This window comes from Eptesicus fuscus, chromosome 20, assembly GCF_027574615.1.
Source record: "Eptesicus fuscus isolate TK198812 chromosome 20, DD_ASM_mEF_20220401, whole genome shotgun sequence".
Lineage (NCBI taxonomy): Eukaryota > Metazoa > Chordata > Mammalia > Chiroptera > Vespertilionidae > Eptesicus > Eptesicus fuscus.
The window spans coordinates 44,449,093-44,469,970 of NC_072492.1; the positions used below are offsets into that span (position 1 = coordinate 44,449,093).

Genomic DNA, 20,878 nt, shown 5'->3' on the forward strand with positions numbered 1-20,878 from the left:
ATGTGGATAAAAATCCTTTGGTGTATGTGACGTTTTTGCACAAAATAAAAATAGCAATATCTACAATAGGTTTAGAATTACAGAAGAAAAATTTGAGTTTGTAGAAAACAACCCAGAATAGCTTTAGGCTACCTCAGTATGACACAGTATATCTTTCTAAGACATTTATAATTTGAAAACACAATCAATTTTTTCTTTTACATAGTTGAAGTAATTGTTAGAAAGGAAATTTTATCATATGGCCAAATAACTCATTTCAAATCTGAAATATGACCAGTAATTTTTTACCACAAGCAAAAAGAAAGAGTAAAAATCAGAAAATTAGTATCAATATAATAACTAAATGGTACCTTTCAAAGCTTCTACTTTATCAGGCTTTCCTTTATATTCTTTTGTAACATTTCTGATTCTAAAAAAGAAAGAAAAAGAGGATTCAAGTTATGATAATTTTCTTCAGTTAGTAATTCTAGGTTTGGCTGACATGATTTATGAATCTGCCCCCTTCAGGGCATAGAAAAGCTGGGAATTTAAAGTACTCTCTGGAAATCATGCTTGTGTGTGAGAATCAGCCAAAGTATTTTTCCCCAGCCTTGGCTGCACATTAGCTTCAGCTGCGAAGTTTTTTAAAAATTTGTTTTATTGATTTCAGAGAATAAGGGAGAGAGAGTGAGAGATAGAAACATCAATGATGAGAGAATCATTGATTATCTGCCTATTGCATCTCCCACACTGGAGACTGAGCCCACAACTTGGGCATGTACCCTGACCCGGAATAGAGCCATGACCTCCTGGTTCATACATCAACATTCAACCACAGAGCCACACCAGCTGAGCCCCCTGCAAAGTCTTAATATTTCCCTATGCTTGGAACACATCAGCAGGTAATATTATTCCAATGACTGAGGTGGAACCTGACATTACTATTGAAGACCAGGATCATCTCTAAACTGCAAAGCCAAAGAAGCTAGACCAAGAGGTAACACAGGCACCCATTCCTGAAGGGCTCATTGTGAACTACTGACTCACGTTGGAGGTATCTTTGGTTATCTTGAGTCAAGGTCAGGGTGGAGTAAGGGAGAGAGGCAAAGATCATAACAGTGAGAGCAGTGGGTTTTACAGTCCTACCCAACTGAGCTCAACCCAGCTAGAACATTTAGTAGCTCTGTTACCTTAGCCAATGTACATATTCTGGTTAAATTTTGGCTTTTGTAACCTAATAATTTAGATGCTTTAGGGCTGTGTTGAAGGATGAGTAAAATATTTCGTGTTGCGTGCATAGTGCTTGGTTCTTGGTAATTATTCAGTAAAAATCAGATGATATTGGTTTATGATGATGATTATGGTAAGAGAAAGGAATGGAATTAGACTGCTGGGTGCTATTATAGATCTGGAATGCTAGGCATTTTACCTATTTTATCAGGTACATATCCATAAACTGAATCAAACTTATGTTTCTTATTTTGTCATCTATTAATCAAACAATCCAGGTTCCATTCATATTGAACTGTTTAGATTTTCTCCTTTCTGTTTTAATCCCATTTTACCATCACTCTACATAGTTCTTATAGTTGAGTGAGCTGCTAAAGAGATAGAAAAATTAAAATAAACATATAAACACATCAACTAAAGTCACTGCTTTGCTTCCAGTTGATCTGCTGGAGGTTAAACCTAGTTTAGTCACAGGACAAATATAAGTATGGAAGATAAATATGGAGCAGATTAAAATAAAAAATAAAATGGTTCCAGAAGCTCAGAGTCTGGTGTAATCTGAGACAGTTCAGGGAAGACGGACATATATGCTGGACACAGATGGATGAATAAAATTTGAATAGTCAGGAATGTTGAGAAATTTCTTCTTTAATTTTTTATTAGAAAATAAAAGTTACTTAGCACCGAACAAAGGACATTCTAAAAGGCACTTCTCCCTCAATTCCCTTTGTGTCTATTTTTAGGTCTTCTCTTCCCAACTCTGTCATCTTCTTTGAAAGAGCAATAAATAGAAAGAGAAGTTTTAAAAATTGAGAGAGAGAAATAAGGAATATTATAAATGAGGTGGGAGCCATGTATGAATAAATGAGTCCAGGCAAAGAAAAGAGTGAGATTGAGGCTCAGGTTGGAGAGGACAACAGATAGAAGATTGAGAATCCAGATGAGGGTTTTGTCAAATTACCTTTGTGGGTGAAATATTTGTTTGTATTTAGTGTAAATGTCAATAATATAAGACAAAAAAAGGTAAAGGAACTTTTGATGAATGTAGCATGGATGCGGTTCAATGGGAGCCATCTATAGGGCACCAGAGAGAACTTGGCTTATTTCAGGTGCGAACTACTAGCTCCTCATCCTTTGGCCTGTTCTCCATCTGCATCCTTGTTACCTGATGGCTTCTTTCCCATGGAATTCTGGAGACACTGGTTCAACGGAGTCATTAGGTGAAGGATCAGAATATATTTCATCTTCAAGGGCCACATGATCAGCATTATGTTGTCGTGACCAAAATGAGGACTTCAGGAAAAACAAGGGTGAGTATTGGTGTCCGTATTCATCTATGTGGCCAGGAGACAAATTCTGGGTCAATCACCATGTTAAGGGAGAGAGTCACCCCAATGCAGCATAGCAATGCAAACTTTCTGCCAATAAACTTGAAACATGGTCAACACAAAAAAATACATGTTTGGATATATGTAGCTTCTTAAGGAGAAAAAAAGATCACTAAGATGTCTCTCTATTATAATTATTGTTCCTCTGGGAAGAACTGAAGCTGTGACTTAAAAAAATTCTGGTGGGACTTAAATAAATGTTGATACACTTCTTAACCTCAAGAACATCAGATAATGCAAGACAAATTCAAGATAGGTCAGGCATGCTGAACTCTATCAACATTGGCAAAGGAGGAAGAACTTGAGGACTAACTATTGCATATAAAACAACAAATATTCCAAGAGAAGATAGGTTAGGATTTAACAAAAATAAGTGACAGAATGGGAGAGAATGGGGCAAGAGAACTTATTAAAATTGAACACAGAGTGGAATTTCAAAAGCTAATTTTTATTTATGCCTTATCTCAACTTCAAATTATAACAGTGCTCTTAAGCAACTTTATGATCTGCAGTAAGAATGCATTATCCATTATCCATGAACCTCTTTCTGGAAATGAATCCACAGTATATTTGCACTTAATTATCACTTCTGTTTTCCTACATGTTAAGGGACATTATGAAATGGAAGAATTATATTTCTCTTATATTCTGCAATTGGTTTCCACTGTAAGATTGATGGGTTTTCAAACTTCTGTGTACTTTTCACATGTCCAGGCATGCATCCATGCAATAAATATATACCGAACACTCCCTACATACCTGTTGTAGGTATATTATTAGTTAAGTACCCATCTTTTCCCCGGGATTAGGAAGCCTAACAAATAAAAGCATGTAGCTTAACTAGATACATTCTGCCACGAGATTTATTAATACATGATTCTATCATTTTATCTAGTTAATTTTCCTTTCTAACATTCATACTTCTTATCTTTAAAGGAATTTCTAACACAGTCAACTTGTTTAAATTCAAGCTTAAACTCAGTTGTTTTTATTGTTTTGTTTGTTTGTTTGTTTTTGAGAGATAAAGAGTGGGATGGGGGGAGAGAGAGGGATAGAAACATGGATGGGAGAGAAACATCAATTAGTTGTCTCCTACAGGCCCACTACTGGGGATTGAGTCCACAACCCAGCCAAAAATGCCCTGACAGGGAATCAAACCAGTGTCTTGGTTCATGGGTTGATATTCAACCAATGAGTCATACCTGCCAGGCTAAATTCAGTCTTAATGAATGGATGATACAAATAATTCCAACTGTCTAATAAATGTATGAGCCAAAAAGTGTATATCCTGACATCTATTATTCTGGGCTCTTCTAGAAGGCAGAGGCAGTTATTGTTCTTGGAGGGATTACCTTAAAACAGCACGATCAAGTCACTGCTTCAGACCATGCTGTGAGCCTTCAGTCTCACTCCTTTCCCTTCTTCCCTTTCTACCAGTGTTTAGTCACTGGTAACATTTTTACCCACTCTGTGTGTTTATGTCATTAGTGACTTTCATAATTTTCCAGCTTTACTTAAGTACAATCAACAAATAAAAATTATATATATATAGTGTGTGTTCAATGTGATATTTTGTGAAATAATGAGGGTGGGTGGGTAGAGACTGGGGGTGGTAAAGAATGGGGGGATCAAAAGGGGGTGAAAAGGGAGCTATCTGTAATACTATCAACAATAAAAACTATATTAAAAATAAATAAAGTGGAGAAACCTGGAAAAAATTACCAGCAAGCTAATTAACATATCCATCACTTCACATCATTTCTATTTCTCTGCTTGTGCTTGTGTGTGTGTGTGTGAGTGTGTGCATGTGTGTGGTAAGGACACTTGAGATATATCTTAGCAAATGTCAAGCATGCAATACTTCCATATCTTGGCTATTGTGAATAATCCTGCAATGAACATGGGAGTACAGATATCTCTTTGAGATAGTGATTTTATGTTCTTTCAATATATACTAATATATGTGGATTAAATGTATAATAAAGGCCCTTGGTGTTCTGTTTTGAATAGGAAATTCAGAGGTGACACAGCCCCTGCCTTTCATAATAAAAGGAGGGAGGAAAAAATGCAGCAGTATTTCAGTTGCAAGTACTTACTGAGCCCTGGCGTGCACCAGGCACTGAAGTGGGTGCTTGGGGTTTATCTGGGAACAAACAGAGCCCTGCTTTTGTGGAACTCATATGCTTTTGTGTTGCAGGCTGATAAAAATGAAGATTTATCGCCTATTGACTTTCCCATTGTGAAACTGTGCGGAGATCTTTTTGAAGTAGAGGTGCCCTGGTCCCACCACTAATTAAATGAATTATAACCTCTTGGAGTTGAGCTGGGCTCAGAATGTTTTTTCCAGTTCCCCACGTGTTTCTGATGGACAACCAGGGCTCAGAACCAGTGAGCTAAATAGTTAGACAAAGCAGCTATAAATTTCCATGACTAAGTACCAAGCCAGATTCACTTAGGAACTAGCTTTCTAAGCATCTCTTTAAAAAGAAACCAGCCACACACAGAGCAGAGTGAAGTTCAAACAAAGGCTAGTCATTCTATGAGCAAAATTCTGGATTCTGCTCTGACCAGTCAAAACAGCCAGAGAGAAATGAACAACTGAATTGGTCACTGACAATAACCTTGTTGATTTCAATGACCTTGATGCACAGGATAGTTCTTTAAATATAAACAACACGTGTTAGGAGATTCATTTTAGGAAACAAGATTATTTAAATAGTGTTTGATTTTAATCATATCACTACTCACTTGGCAAAATTTTTTCAAAATAAATCGTCAGTGCCAGATAGATGAAAATATCAAAAGCCAACATAAAATGTGTTGTTATTATTTGACTTGAGTAGTTCGAAAAAGCAGGAAGTACATTGGAATTCACATCATAGTCCACACGTAAGAGCTGAAAATTAAAAGGTAATTAATTAAAGGAAATTGGGCTTATGATAAATGTTAAACAGGTTTAGCATAAAAAATAAAATAAGCTACTCTTTGCCCCATACTGGGAATACAAAGTTGACTAAAACTGACTACTTTACTCTCATATCTATTGGAAAGCATGCGCATAGGAACAATTATAATGCAGTTTAGTAACTGCAATGATTTAAAATACGTTCCCAATGAAATGGGAGTGTCAGGAGGAGGTAGAGGAGTATGGAAAAAGATGACATTTGAGCTCCGCCTTCAATAAATCTTTACCAAATAGAATATGGAAGAAAGGTGTGGTGTTCTTTGAAATGTCTCCTGAGAGAGATTTCATGCTCCTGGAAAGATCACTGGTATGTTGAAGAAGAACCAGTGGGCTGGTCTATAATGTTCAAGCTAATGAGGACTTTATAACAGTCTTTTTGTTAAGGATTAAATAACGGACCTGTAATGAGTGACATGACCATTAATTGGAAGAATGGCAAAGTAAGTTCAATGTGAGAATCAGATCAAGAGAAATGATGTTTTATGAACAGAAATGTAATTTACTAAATGCATTTTTAAGGTATTTTAAACTTTGACTTTTCTTGTATGGTTTCTATAATCATGCATGCTGTTGAATTACTAAGTCAAAATATGAACTGGAAGAGTTATTTAGTATTAGATTTGTGACACATGTCCATATTTAATTAGCTGTCAAAAATAACACCCTACGAATTATATGTTGGCCTTCCATTTTTTCACTCACCCATGGTTTATTTTACTGGGCTAAGTGCTGGTAACGCTTTTAAAACCCACAATAGTCTTTATTAGGATTTTATACCTTATAATAATGAGCATAGAAATGACTACAGACAGATAATTCCAGAGAGGAGACAAACATAGGGTTAATTCATATCAAAATAACACTTTATTTTTTATTTAAATATAATTTATTTTATTTTATAGTCTTGTGTTCTAAGATTTGAGTTGCTCCTATAAGTCAGTGCATAGAGCATTCAAATTGTTGTGGTTAAGGTAATTATTATGCCTAATCTCACCAGGATGCGGTGTGTAGACACTTATCTATGTGTGCATAGCAAATGTAACAAAAATTTAATATGCTGGTGTTTGATTTTTAATGAAGTAATGTGATACCGAAAACAAAATCCCAGAGAAGGAAGATGGCTCAGAAATGCCATTAATAAGTGATTAGATGGCTTCTCACCTGTGTCATTCCCAGCATGAAGGCAAAGGGGCTGAGAAAACCCAACATCCACTCCAAGGACACAGGAAGATGCCTGTGCAAGACCGTGAATCCTAGATTGCCCCAAAAGAGAGTGAGAAGGAACACAACCAGGCCAGTGAGGAATGACTTCTTTATCAAGACGCTCATTAGGAAAGCCAAAGCTATCTACGGGGAGAGAAGACACAGTTGCTTTATGTTTCTCTATAAATTATTCCTAACAAAATAACATAAGAAATCGAATATATAAAATTAGCATTACATTATTAGTCTATGTATAAAAAACAAAAAGATGATCTGAAATTTGCCCTACAAACTGGCATTACAGGTCAAATACCAGTCTACAGATTTTCCAATGCAAAGAGGGTAGGCACAGAAGAAAAGGGTTATGTAGAACAACACCTTTTTGAACACCAACACTTAATCTTGTCAGATGGGAAAAAGGGTAATTCACCAACTCACCAAAGACAGTCCATAGAGGAAAAAGAGAGTGAAGACCACCATGAAGCCAGTCCAAATTACAAATTGGGTAGATTTTATAATAAGCACCAATAAAAGGGTAGTGATGAAGATGAAACCAGCATAGAGCAAGCCCCAGGAGAGCCTAATGTGGAAACAAAATGCTATTTTAGTATTTCATGTTCCATTGGAAAGGGACTGCTGTGGATTCTAACACACCTGAAATAGCTCAACTTGTGACATTTTAAATTCCAATTATCCAGCTCCGATATACCAGCCTGTTCTGCCAGTTTGCTCCCTTGATTACAGTATATCCATCATACCTGATCTCCAAAAGAGCTTCTGATTCCTGACCTCTTTTTTCCTGTTCAGTCTCACCCAGGCTTGAATTTCATTTCTGGCTTAGGCACCGATGTCTATCACTTCTACCACACTCTTCCCTGTGGACTCAGTGGTCATTCCCCAGGACCCCTGCTTTGCAATCACCCCAAAAACCCACACCTCATGTTCTCTCTTTGAGATGCATAGTAACCCCTAGCATCAGCCTGGCAAGCATTCCACTAAGGACAATGTATCCCATTCATAGAAAAAAGGTAGAAAAACATTATATTTGCAATAATGATGCTTTGAAGAAGTCCACTTTCCCTAAACTCCTACCTTTATTTATTGGTACACTTGACTCACCAGAATGCTGATTGTCTAAGACCCATCATTGTCATCAAAGCCTTCATCCTTTTCCTCTCTCGTGTAACATTAATAGAGGCATAATAAATGAATGGGGAAAAGGAAATAATGTAGAGGAAAAGGAAGATATTCATGATCGTCCCTTGTTGTCTCACGAAGGGATGTATCTTCATATTTTTTCCAGTAACTGACATCAATTCCTCCATCACCGAGTGATTCGTTGTGATCTGAAGAAAGACATGGATTTGTATATTCATGGATGACAGGCTCCGTTTTCTTTCAATCACCTCTTTTACTATGGACACGTAATGGGTCTGTGTGGAGCTGATGCTAGCCCAACTTTTCACTCCCCTGTTCCACCACTGGCCCGCTTGGAACCTCCAGTCCAGGCATCCTGAGTTGCACACAGTTCCCGAAATTTGCTATGTGCTTTATCGCCTCCCTGCCTCACCTTGCCTGATGATTTGCTTGCAATGTCTTTATGACATTATCTATTCAGCAAACCTTTTCCCTCAAGCTTCAGTGTGGAATGTCATTTCAATGAGGCATTCTTCCATGGCGTCCTAGACCAAGAAGCTTGTGCTCATTCACCTGGAAGGACTTTATGAACACCTCCATGACTGCCTACTTCTCCTCTTCCAAGAATTTAATTCTATGCCTGGCTTCCTGAGAAGGTGTCTTCTCTGAGGAGAAAATTTCTCTTCTATTTATACATATCCTCCATGGCACATGGCAACTTAAGTAAACTTTGTTGTAAGGAAACTGGTGAGTAAATGAAAGACCAAGGCTATCCTAACATATAAAAACCCTGGGTCAATAATGAGCAGTAATGACAGGAGGCTGACCAACTGGAAGTCAGTGCTGGCCCCGCCCCCAAGCAAGCAGTAAGGGGCAAACAGGCAGGCAGGCAGAGGGTTTAGGGGTGATCAGGTAGGCAGACCAGTGGTTAGGGGTAATCACATATGCAGACCAGTGGTTAGGGGTGATCAGGTAGGCAGGCAAGGAGTTAGGGGAGATCAGGTAGGCAGACAGCCCCTCGCCGGGCTGGCCCCACCCGCAAGCAAGTGGTTAGGGGCAATCAGGCAGGCAGACCAGCAGTTAGGGGTGATCAGGTAGGCAGACCAGCATTTAGGGGTAATCACGTATGCAGACCAGTGGTTAGGGGTGATCAGGTAGGCAGACCAGTGGTTAGGGGTGATCAGGTAGGCAGACGGCTCCTCTCAGGGCTGGCCCCGCCCCACAGCAAAGAAAGAGGGAGGCCCAGGCCAGCCAAGCCTTTAAACCCCAGCCTGTCACCTGCAGAGGAAGGCCACCGGTGGGAGGGGAAGGGGGGCAGCACTGCATAGATGGCAAGCAGTGACAATGGGATACATTGACAGTGGCGTGGGTGGGGCCAGCTGCCTGCAGCCCAGGGAAGGAAAGCCCCTACAGGCCCTGATCTCAGGCCAGGCCTAGGGACCCTACCCGAGGGGTCCCGAATTGTGAGAGGGTGCAGGCCGGGCTGAGGGAGACCCCCGAGTGCATGAATTTTCGTACACTGGGTTTCTAGTTGGTTTATGTTTTCTTTGATGAAACTTTAAAAAAATTGATTTGAGAGAGAGAGGAAGGCAGAAGGAGAGAGAAAGAGAAACATTGATTGGTTGGCTCTCGTACATGTCCCAACCAGGAATGGAACCCACAACCCAGGTATGTGCCCCTACCAGAATCTATCCTGTGAACTTTTGGTGCACAGGATGGCACTCCAATCAATTGAATCACATGGACCAGAGCTGATGAAATTGTTGATGCTTCTAATACCAATAATCTGCATTGAACACTGGTTTGCATTGGACATTTTTGTACTCACTTCTATAATAGCAGCATTAATGACAGCTTGAAGAGCCACAAAGCCTGTCTTCCAGGATGTTGTAACTCCACAGTCAGTATCTCCCAAATATGTTTCATAACAATGAGCTTTAAGGGAAAAATGCATAACTCTTTTGTTTAAGAAATTATTTTCTATCCCACAGTTATAAAGACATTGTCCTCTACTGACTTCTGAAAGGTTTAGAGGCATGTTTCTTTCTCATTTAATTTTTCATCTGGAATTGTCATTTCACGTGAAATAATTTCATTTTGTTCTTTACGGAAAGACAATTTTCCTCGCACTGACTGACCTGCTATGTCTTCTGAGCAGTATGTTAGTTTTTATGTCTATGTGAAAACTTTCCAGGGCTCTCTCTTCTGCTTCACTGATCTATCTGTCTATTACTATGGTAGCAGCACAGTCTTAAGTACTTGTAACTTCATTCTTTTCTAAATAGCATCTTGGCTATTCTGTGCCCCTTTTAGAGGTATATTTTAGACTAAATATATCAATTTATATTTAAATATCCATTATGATTTTGATTGACATATAATAGGTTCCTGAAGAGATCTGGGCAGAAGTCATATCTGCAATAAATAAATTATAAATATATAATACATGAATACACACATATATGTATATACATATGTAAATATAAGTATATATATAAAACTACAATATAATACAGTATGTTAATGTACTTCAAAATCACTGTACATTTTTGAAACGTGTTCATTGGCCTGTTGACATCACCATTGCAGATAAAGATTTTAAAATTCACTGCATTAACATCTATTCCCACATATGCCTTATGAGATAAATTAAATAGAATGTAGTGGAATTGTATAGCTAGAAAGTTACCTGTATGGACTCTGTGTTCCTTCCTTCTTGAAATTTGTTTATACCATGAGAATTTCAAATTATATGAGAATGTATTAGTAAAGATGACTGCTACTACTTCCCTAGAAAGATGTCTCCTTAATTCTTCAATACTTCCTTCATCAGACAGTCCCAAGATGTCTGTTTCTGCCATTATAAGAAAGAAATATTATAATTAACTAGAGGCCCAATGAATGAAATACATGCAAGAGTAGGCCTTCCTTCACCCGGCTGCCAGCATGGGCTTCCCTCTGGCACCTGGGACCCGGACTTCTCTCCGGCTGCCAGCAGGCACCGGGGCGCTTGGCTTCCCTTGCAGCCCTGGCTTCATCCAGAAGGTCATCTGGAAGGACGTCCAGTCTAATTAGCATATTATGCTTTTATTATTATAGATAATTTCTTAGGAGACTAACTTCAGGTTTCCCATTCAATTGCTTTTACTAAAGTTCTTTATGGAAATAAAATTAAATAAAATCTCAATTTGGAGTAAGTCAGGCACAGTCAAAGTTGGGTACAGACATTTCTACTTAAAAATAATTTTTTTAATTGATTTCAGACAGGAAGTGAGAGGGAGAGAGAGAAAAAAAATCAATGATGAGAGAGAATCATGGATCAGCTGCCTCCTTCATGCCTCTTACTGGGGACTGAACCCCCAACCCGGGCATGTGCCCTGACTGGGAAGCAAACTGTGACCTCCATGCGGGCTGGTGGGACACACATTTCTATAATTTTATCCAGATAGTGTATAAACAGAAGACATACATAAAAATCATTCTCATATGTTGGAATTATTGAACCAGTTTTAATTATGCATAATATACCATATCAATTAAACTACTCACAGAAGAATTAGCATTAAATAAATCTAAAATTACATATATATATATATATATATATATATATATATATATCAATTAGATACTGGTTTATATCAGGTAGAAATAACTATGTAACTTCATTTTTCTTTAACAATCCTGACAGTATGGTTAATATGCTGAAAAAAAGAGTGAAAACTTAAAAAATATGTGAGTGCTTATGTTGATATCACTAAAATAATCCCTCTTTTTTGCTAATATTGTGTTCAATGCCATGTAGATGCTTTAGTAAGACTGAAAAAAAATGAGAATGGGAGAAAAGTTCTGGATTGGGGTGGGAATGTCAAAGATCAAAGTGGAGGGAGCAGGCAGCATGTATTTTGATAGAATAAACATTTTCCTCCTGGGATAATATTTTTCATTAAATATGTTATAATCATGAGTAAGTCATTTAACCTTTTTGACTCAATTTCCATATTTGTAAAATAAACTTAATATCAATTATTTTTTTAATTTAATAAATCTTTATTGTTCAGATTATTACAATTGTTTCTCCTTTTACCCCTCCATAGCTCCCCTCCATCCGGTTCCCACCCCACCCTCTGCCCTTACCTTCCCACCACTGTCCTCATCAATAGGTGTACGATTTTTGTCCAGTCTCTTCCTGCACCTCCCATACCCCTTTCTCCCTGAGAATTATCAGTCCACTCCCTTTCTATGCCCATGATTCTATTATATTCACCAGTTTATTCTGTTCCTCAGCTTTTTTTTTTTTTTTTAATATATTTTATTGATTTTTTTACAGAGAGGAAGGGAGAGGGATAGAGAGTTAGAAACATCAATGAGAGAGAAACATTGATCAGCTGCCTCCTGCACACACACCCCACTGGGGATGTGCACACAACCAAGGTACATGCCCTTGACCGGAATCGAACCTGGGACCCTTGAGTCCGCAGGCTGAAGTTCTATCCACTGAGCCAAACCAGCTAGGGCTGTTCCTCAGCTTTTTAATTCACTTGATTTTTAGGTTCACTTGTTGATATTTAGTTGTTGTTCATAATTTTTATCTTTACTTTTTTCTTCTTCCTCTTCTTAAAGAATACCTTTCAGCATTTCATATAATACTGGTTTGGTGGTGATGAACTCCTTTAGCTTTTTCTTATCTGTGAAGCTTTTTATTTGACCTTCAATTCTGAATGAAAACTTTGCTGGGTAGAGTAATCTTGGTTGTAGGTTCTTGTTATTCATCACTTTAAATATTTCTTGCCACTCTCATCTGGCCTGCATAGTTTCTGTTGAGAAATCTGCTGACAATTGTATGGGTGCTCCCTTGTAGGTAATTAACTGTTTTTCTCTTGCTTTTATTTATTTTTTTTTTAAAAAATATATTTTATTGATTTTTTACAGAGAGGAAGGGAGAGAGATAGAGCGTTAGAAACATCGATGAGAGAGAAACATCGATCAGCTGCCTCCTGCACACCCCCTACTGGGGATGTGCTCGCAACCAAGATACATGCCCTTGACCGGAATCGAACCTGGGACCTTTAGTCTGCAGGCTGACGCTCTATCCACTGAGCCAAACCGGTTTTGGCATCTCTTGCTGCTTTTAATATTCTCTCTTTGTCTTTTGCTCTTGGCATTTTAATTATGATGTGTCTTGGTGTGGTCCTCTTTGGATTCCTTTTGTTTGGGGTTCTGTGCTCTTCCTGGACTTGTAAGTCTATTTCTTTCACCAGGTGGGGGAAGTTTTCAGTCATTATTTCTTCAAATAGGTTTTCAGTATCTTGCTCTCTCTCTTCTTCTGGCACCCCCATAATTCTGATGTTGGTACGCTTGAAGTTGTCCCAGAGGCTTCTTACATTATCTTCAATTTTTTGGATTCTTTTTTTCTTTTTTCTTTTCCAGTTGAGAGTTTTTTGCTTCTTTGTATTTCAAATCTCTGACTTGATTCTTGCGTTCCTCTAGTCTGCTGTTAGGTCTCTGTATAATATTTTTTATTTCAGTCAGTGTATGTTTAATTTCTAGTTGGTCCTTTTTCATATCCTCGAGGGTCTTGCTAAATTTATTGGCCTTTTCTAGGAAATTCTTGAAAAACCTTATAACCGTGGCTTTGAATTCTATATCCAGTTGTTTGCTTTCCTCCATTTCTTTTGTTTATGATCTGTTTGTCTCCGCATTTTCGCTGCTTCCCTAAGTTGGTAGGGTATCTTTGTGTGCTAAACACTCCTCCTTTTCAACATCTACCCATTTGTGTATTCCATGCTTCCCCAAACCCTACACAACATCAGCCAATTTCTTTTTGGAAAGACTGCACACTGCAAGTGGTAATCCCTTGCTTGGCAAGAAATACTTTAATAGTTTTGACTTAGATATGGCCTCTTACACTCTAGAAAAGGAAAATACATTCACATTTCACATTACCTAGAAATGGTGACAACTGACATAGTTATCAACAGAAATACAAATTCAATGCACACATCTGCAGTCAAATGAACCAACTATTGACATTAGAAATTCCTCTTAGATTGCTAGAAAACTCACCATTTATAAAGGAGGCCAAGGCAACTTTTTTCATTATCTGTTGGGTTATATTGGTGAGAGGTGTGTATGCAATCTTAATTGTAGATAGGTTAAATGAATCTACCCGTCCCAGGTCCATGGTAGGCAGTGAAGAAAAATCAATGACTTCATGAGAATTAGGATATAGGTACAAAATAAGCAGTAGGAGCAATGAGCTCAACCATTCCTACACAATGCAAGAGAGAAAAAAAAAAGAAAAAAGAAAACGATGATTTCAAATAAGTTACCCACAATCATTTGGTCATACAGTTTGTCTCATTGACTTTTCTCATTTCAATATAGACCACATTCTGAACCATTTTCAATATGGACAGTACAAACTTCAACAGTCTGGGTAATATAAATGAACTATTACTAGGAGTTCATTTGTTTTTTGTTAATCCTCACCCACGGACATTTTTCCATTGGTTTTAGGGAGAGTGGGAGCAAGAGGGAAAAACGGAGAGAAACACTGATGTGAGAGAAACACGTCAATTGGTTGTCTCCTGCCTGAGCCCTAGGAGGGCCCAGGCTGGGGAGGAGCCTACAACCAAGCTCTGTGCCCTTGACAGGATTGAACCTGGGACCCTTTTGATCTGCAGGCGAGTGCTCTATCCACTGAGCCAAACGAGCTAGGGTTTACTAGGAGTTTAAGTTTTTTGATCCACAGTGCCAGTGTAAAGCATGCACTTATCATAAAAATACGAGAGGCAAAAGTGGCAAGCTATTATAAACTAGAGACCTGATGCACAAAAATTCGTGCAAGAATGGGCCTTCCTTCCCCTGGATGCTGGCACCCACTTTGCTTGGCCCGGAGACGCCTTCCTGCCTTCCCATGCTACCCAAAGGCCCAGAGCAGCTGGGGCACTGTGGAACGCCTGTGTCTTCACCATGGCAATGATGCAAGCATCCCACTCCAGGCCACTGGGCCCGTGTATGCAAATTGACCCCCATCTTTGTTGGGTTACTTTGCATACTCACTCCTGATTGGCTGGTGGGTGTCGTGAAGATATGGTCAATTTGCATCTTTCTCTTTTATTAGTGTAGATTATCAGCTGATATTACTGTGGTGACCTACTCATGCTGTATAGGGAGATCTCATTTTATTGCACTCTGCTTTATTGCACTTCACAGATGGTGCATTTTTATAAGTTGAAGGAAAGACCCTCCACCAGCAGAAAGATTATGATGAGTTTCATTGGGATCCTCACTTTATTACAGAGGCCTGAAACTGAACCCACATACCTCCAAAGTATGCCTGTATTTGATTCTGCTGAAAGCACATGTGTTATAGAGACAGTTTCAATGCATTGCACAATTAATGGTAATATATTGGTTACATGCCTAGATTCTAGTATTGGAAACTCAACAGCATGTTGGCGACCTGAGAAATACTATCTTGTTAGTTATCAATACTAGTCACTTAAAACACTACCAATAAGAAACCACTCTATTCCATGAATGCATGATTGTAGAAAAAATTTCACGATATACAGTAAAATCCCTACTTATATAAAAGTGCTACATAGCTAAAACTATCTGATTTTCTTTTTTTAAATATCAAAGTTTAACCAGGATTTTTGTTATATGGTAAAATTACAAGTTGTAATACTAATTTTCTTCTTGGCACTAATCACATTTCCAAATTATCCACTATATTTGAAGAGAATGATTTTTTTTTAAAAGAGGAAGGTGCCATTTACTATTTCTATGGGTTGATTTGTTTACCACATCTTCAGAATACCAGTATCCTAACCCAAAGATCTATGCGTGGGAACATTGGTAAAAAGTGTGACCATTGCCCAGCCATTGTGGCTCAGTGGTTCAGCATCAGGCCATGAACCAGGAGTTCACAGGTTTGATTCCCGGTCACCACACATGCCTGGTTTGCAGGCTTGATTCTCAGTCAAGGGCGTGAAGGAGGCAGCCCATCAATGATTCGCTCTCATCATTGATGTTTCTATCTCTCTCTCCCTTTCCCTTCCTCTCTGAATAAAAAATACACTTTTTAAAAAAATGTGATTATTGACTTTAAAACATTTTGTGTTCTCTGGTGCTGACCAACTTAAGTGCCTTCAGACCTCAAATGATGAGTCTGTGTTATCAAAATACCTTGAGAAAGATTTTTTTCTATTGTATAAAGGTGTTTTTTGTTTGTTTGTTTGTTTGTTTGTTTGTTTTTTACTGGAGAGGAAATAAACAATCAGAGTTACCTCCCAAGGAATGGACATTTTTCAGGCATAAATAAAGAAGACAAACAGATATTGAATCATACCAATAAGGACTCCCTTTTCATTCTCCATTTTTTAAGCAAATTCTTGCAGAATAAGGCCCAGGTTTGTTGACACACACTTCTCTCTCTCTTACTCATGTTGCCCTGTTTCATGAGAAAAGAAAAGGGGAGAAGGTAAAGCAGATACGATGGTCTTACTGGGGAAAAAATCCTGCAAACACACAAACGAGCAGCCTGAGAAGGCCAGTGTTCTGAATCTGAGTGCCCAGTATCTGAGGGTTCCAAAGTCAGCCTTTTATTACTGGTACCCGCTCCCCGCTGCCCCCAACTTCCTCACGAATAAGTTCTTCTTTTGGAGGATCTTTCTTTCATTGTGTTATATGCGCACGTTAAACCTGGTTTTCCTTTGCTTCTAGTTTTGCCCACATTCTTACCTTCTGCTAAATGTTGTCAAGTTTTCTTTCTCCCCTCCATGTTTTCCCTCTTATCCTAAAGATATAATGGTTACTCTTTTAAAAAATCTTTGAAACTTAAAAGAATTATTCATTTATCTTTGTTGCTGTTTATTCAGGATGGTTATTTTAGTTTATTCAGTCTGCTCCCTCTAGGCTACACAACACGGGCCAGGGATAGAGAGCAGGCCGTGGTCATGGCCTCCTCCATCGTGATAACGAGTGGGTGAGTGTGCCCCTGCCTGAAACCCCCATTCCACTCGTGGAAGAAGATGCCGACAGGGCTGTGCTTTTTCCTAGAGAAAGGCTCGAAAATGGGTTTGGAAGCCGATTCCAATGCCAGGCTTACCAGCCAAGACAGCCTCAGAGGGTGTTGCTGGAGGAAGAACCTACACGTGGATGTTCGTGAGGCCGAGAGGCAAGTCTAGGGAGGGTGGACTGAGTGAAGAGGCTGCAGAGCCCATGGAGAGGCAGTCAGAAGGAGGAAGAGATTCTTGGAAAAAAAGCATTAAGTGAGGGTGTCCCGTGAGAGGGGCTCAGGATCCCCATAAATGGTTCTAAGGCAGAGAATTCAGAGTAACCACTGAAAAAAATCCTCAAAATTTCAATCCTCAGCCTGGTTGCCTCCCATAGTCTCCCCCACCCCACCCCTTGACTGGAGCTAAGGTTTGAACATGCAACTCAGGTATGTGCCCTTGACTGGGAACCGAACCTGTGACACTTTGGTCTGCGGGTCGATGCTCTAATCACTGAGCAAAACCGTCCAGGGCCAGAATAACTGCTTTTAAAGTGACTATGCAGGGCTGTGCAGGTGGGTAAACTGGCCAAGAGGGCGATCTCCTCACTGTGGAATCAGCCACAGCCCAATGTAGCATGACCATGTTAGCTTGGCTCCAACCTCTTAGCCTTTCCATTGTAAAGTAGCATCGTCTACTGTATTTTCCCTGAGCTTACGTATGTTCTGTAGTTTATCCAAAGACTCACAACCACGTGCATTCCTTCTCATGCAAGTAGTAGGCAGTTTCAAAGGGTACTGACTCTGACCTTTCCCCTGTCCTATGGTTGTTGCATTCAGAACCACAGGTTTACACTGTAGGCGTGTGAAAGCTCTGAGTCCTGCAGAGCAATTGAGTGTTGGGATGAGGAAAAGCTGCGCATTTCACATTTGGACCCAGTACGTGATGTGCACAGAGCAGAAAACCCCGGAAGGCAGCTCTCATTTCTTAAATTCTTAGACCCGAGCCCGAGAGGCGGGAACAACAGACATGCCAGGGTGGGAAAGGCAGGTTCCCAGTGTTTCGTATGGAAAACGAGACAATACTTAGCAAATAATTGTAACACAAGAACAGACGCTGTGCTTGTTGTACTCACAACTGTCAACCTGCTTTTGCCCACCCCTGTGTTTCTGTAAATGTTTTTCGTAAACAGTCTCAAAGTCAGAAAAACAGTTTATCGCAATGCCCCCCAGTTATTGTGCAATAAAAATGAAGACCTTCAAAGACGATCCAGATGTACAAATGAATTCTCACTATTTTCAGTTCCCCACAATCTCTGAACAAATTTCAGCTTATTACTACATTCAGTTTCTGGCTTAAAACCACATAACAGTTGCAAAACTTTTAAATAAACGTATGTTGTAACTAAATGCTTTCATCTTTACAATTTTAAATACCAGATGTCCAAACACATCCAAATAGTCCATTCATTTTCAAAATAGTTTCTCTATAATGATTGGCTTTTAATTCCTAAATACTAATTAAAAGTAATTAGTATTTTTTATAATTTTGTGATAAAACAAAACAAAACACTCAACCCCGCCAAACAAAACAGAAAAAGACAAAGAACGTACCTTTGAGAAATGTGAAGCACATAATCTAGAAACACATTTTATCCATGTTCTCCTTTCACAGAAGGAAGAGAGTCACATTCTTTCCTGATCTCGACCGCATTTATAGATTTTGCCTTAACTGTTAGGTTCAGTGGAAAGGTCACGGGAAGACTATTTCCAGGAGAGGCTATGATCTCAGTTCTGTTGGCCCTCCCAACAAGCACACTCACGTGACTGCCCTTGGTCTCTCTCTCTCTCTCTCTCTCTCTCTCTCTCTTTCATTGAATAATTACACTTTATCTTCATTCTCAGTGTTTCAGTTGAGTTAACAGAAGCAGGAGAGTTTCAGAATAAACTTATTTTTTACCAAGAAGCAGACCCAAGAAAAAGTTAAAAATGTTTTAAAAGTCTATTTCCCAACTGATTATCCTACTTAAAAATCAATACTATCTCACGGGTAACATTCTTTTCACAAGCTCAAAAAGCAACCATGTTCTATAACTACGTTAGAACCTGCCTCGGTCTTTGATAGCAATCTCCTTAGACAATCCTAATTGCACAGTAACACGCCTTTGTGCCCCTCTCCGTTAGCTACTGACTCGTAGAATAATATGGAGAACATCTCATATTTGATCTCTAATCAGGATCTAATGAAGGCTTCTGAATAAAAACAAAAATGCAGCAAATTACTTAGCCAAATAGGCAGTCACTTTGAGATGGAGATGGCACCATGGAAACAATTAACTAAAAACCAGATAAACTCTTTCAGACTTCCACAGAAATTGCAGGGAGTAATCTTTTCTGTAGTTAAGACTTATATTTGTTCCTGGCCAGAATGGTTCAGTTAGTTGAGCATCAGATTGTGCACTAAACTGTTACTGGTTCCATTCCTGGTCAGGCACATACCTAGGTTTCAGGTTCGATCCCTGGTTGGGGCTTGTATGGGAGGCAACTGATAGATGTTTCTCTCTCTCTTTCTTCTCTTCTCTTCTCTTCTCTTCTCTTCTCTTCTCTTCTCTTCTCTTCTCTTCTCTTCTCTTCTCTTCTCTTCTCTTCTCTCTCCCTCCCTCCCTCCCTCCCTCCCTCCCTCCCTCCCTCCCTCCCTCTCTCTCTCTCTCCAATACATGTATCCTTGGGTGAAGATTAAAAAACAAAAAGGGCTGTTGGGTCTTATAGTTGAATCAGAGGACCAAAATAAAATAATCTCCCTTTTTCTTTTTCTTTTCAGTGTATTCAGGCACTACTCTTTGTGGTTGCCTAAATCCCAAGCATTTTCTACTCTTTTATTTAAATATATATTTGTATTGATTTCATAGAGGAAAGGAGAAAGAGAGGGTTAGAAACATCAATGATGAGAGAGAATCATTGATCAGCTGCCTCTTGCATGTCCCATACTGGACATTGATCCCGCAACCCAGGCATGTGCCTTGTCTGGGAATGGAATCATGGCCTCCTGGTTCATAGCTTGACAACCACTGAGCCACACCAGCCTAGCCATTTCCTTCTGTTTTAAAGCGAGCTCATTCGGTGGTGCTGAACAGCAACTGTCCAACAACTGCAAGGCAGAAGACTAGCAGTTTGGGAAAGAAAGTGAGAGTCCACCATAGTCAATGGAAAGTTGAGCCTTTGCCTAACTTGCCAATTAGAAAATACATGGAACTCAGTGAAGATGAACTTCATCTTGCCCAGTGAGGGTTGGCTCTTGGAGTTGGTGTTTTGAGTGAGGGTGCGAGGGGATGAAGCCCTTTAGTTTAGTTGCGGAGGATTTCTTCCAACCTAAGCAGATTGTGGGAATAGGAAGTTCTCTACCCAGGCTGCAAATTATGTCTATCCATTCATTTCCTCCAGAACATTTGGTTTTAAATGTGAGTCATTTGGCCACAGACTTACAGAGTAAGACTATCTAGATGCCCAGCTGGTATGGTGGTGTTGACACATCAACCAGGACAGGGCACATGCCAGGGTTGCAGGCTCCATCCACTCTAGGGGGTATGTAGGTGGCAGCCAATCAATGAGTCTCATCATTAATGTTTCTAACCCTCTCTCCCTCCCCTTCCTCACTCTGAAATCAATATACTCTATATCATATTATACTGGCATGTATACTCAGTATCATATCATAAGAGCAACCGAGTAGAGGAAATCCAATAGGTGTAAGATTTCCTCTATTATGTCCAAGATGATTGGGGCTCACACCAAAAATTTTAAGCACTGTCTTCAAACCATGAGAAAAGAAACAGCTTCATCAGAGGGAAGCTCCTCTTTACACAAAACTCGCCACTGCCCAATTGATAATATCACCTGAGAAATCAGGATTTTTACTCCTCTATTTCTCATTTTCATTCGGTTCCAAGTTTCTTCTAATCTCCCTCGAGACTTACT

The 20,878-nt window shown here is 39.2% G+C and overlaps 1 protein-coding gene across 1 annotated transcript in view; it reads right to left on the reverse strand.

Moving 5' to 3' along the window:
* LOC129147348 (ABC-type organic anion transporter ABCA8-like) overlaps positions 1-18,680 on the reverse strand; it is a 48,528-nt gene extending 29,848 nt beyond the window's left edge. Inside the window, exons 1-11 of the mRNA XM_054709161.1 lie at positions 18,518-18,680; positions 16,259-16,360; positions 13,966-14,170; positions 10,592-10,756; positions 9,731-9,837; positions 7,885-8,111; positions 7,204-7,345; positions 6,724-6,909; positions 5,346-5,493; positions 2,375-2,543; positions 351-409 (exon numbers count right to left, since the gene is read on the reverse strand). Of these exons, the coding sequence (XP_054565136.1) occupies positions 351-409; positions 2,375-2,543; positions 5,346-5,493; positions 6,724-6,909; positions 7,204-7,345; positions 7,885-8,111; positions 9,731-9,837; positions 10,592-10,756; positions 13,966-14,170; positions 16,259-16,354 (1,504 nt within the window). The 5' untranslated portion in view covers positions 16,355-16,360; positions 18,518-18,680. The remainder of the gene's footprint in view (positions 1-350; positions 410-2,374; positions 2,544-5,345; positions 5,494-6,723; positions 6,910-7,203; positions 7,346-7,884; positions 8,112-9,730; positions 9,838-10,591; positions 10,757-13,965; positions 14,171-16,258; positions 16,361-18,517) is intronic.
* Positions 18,681-20,878: the final 2,198 nt, after the last annotated feature.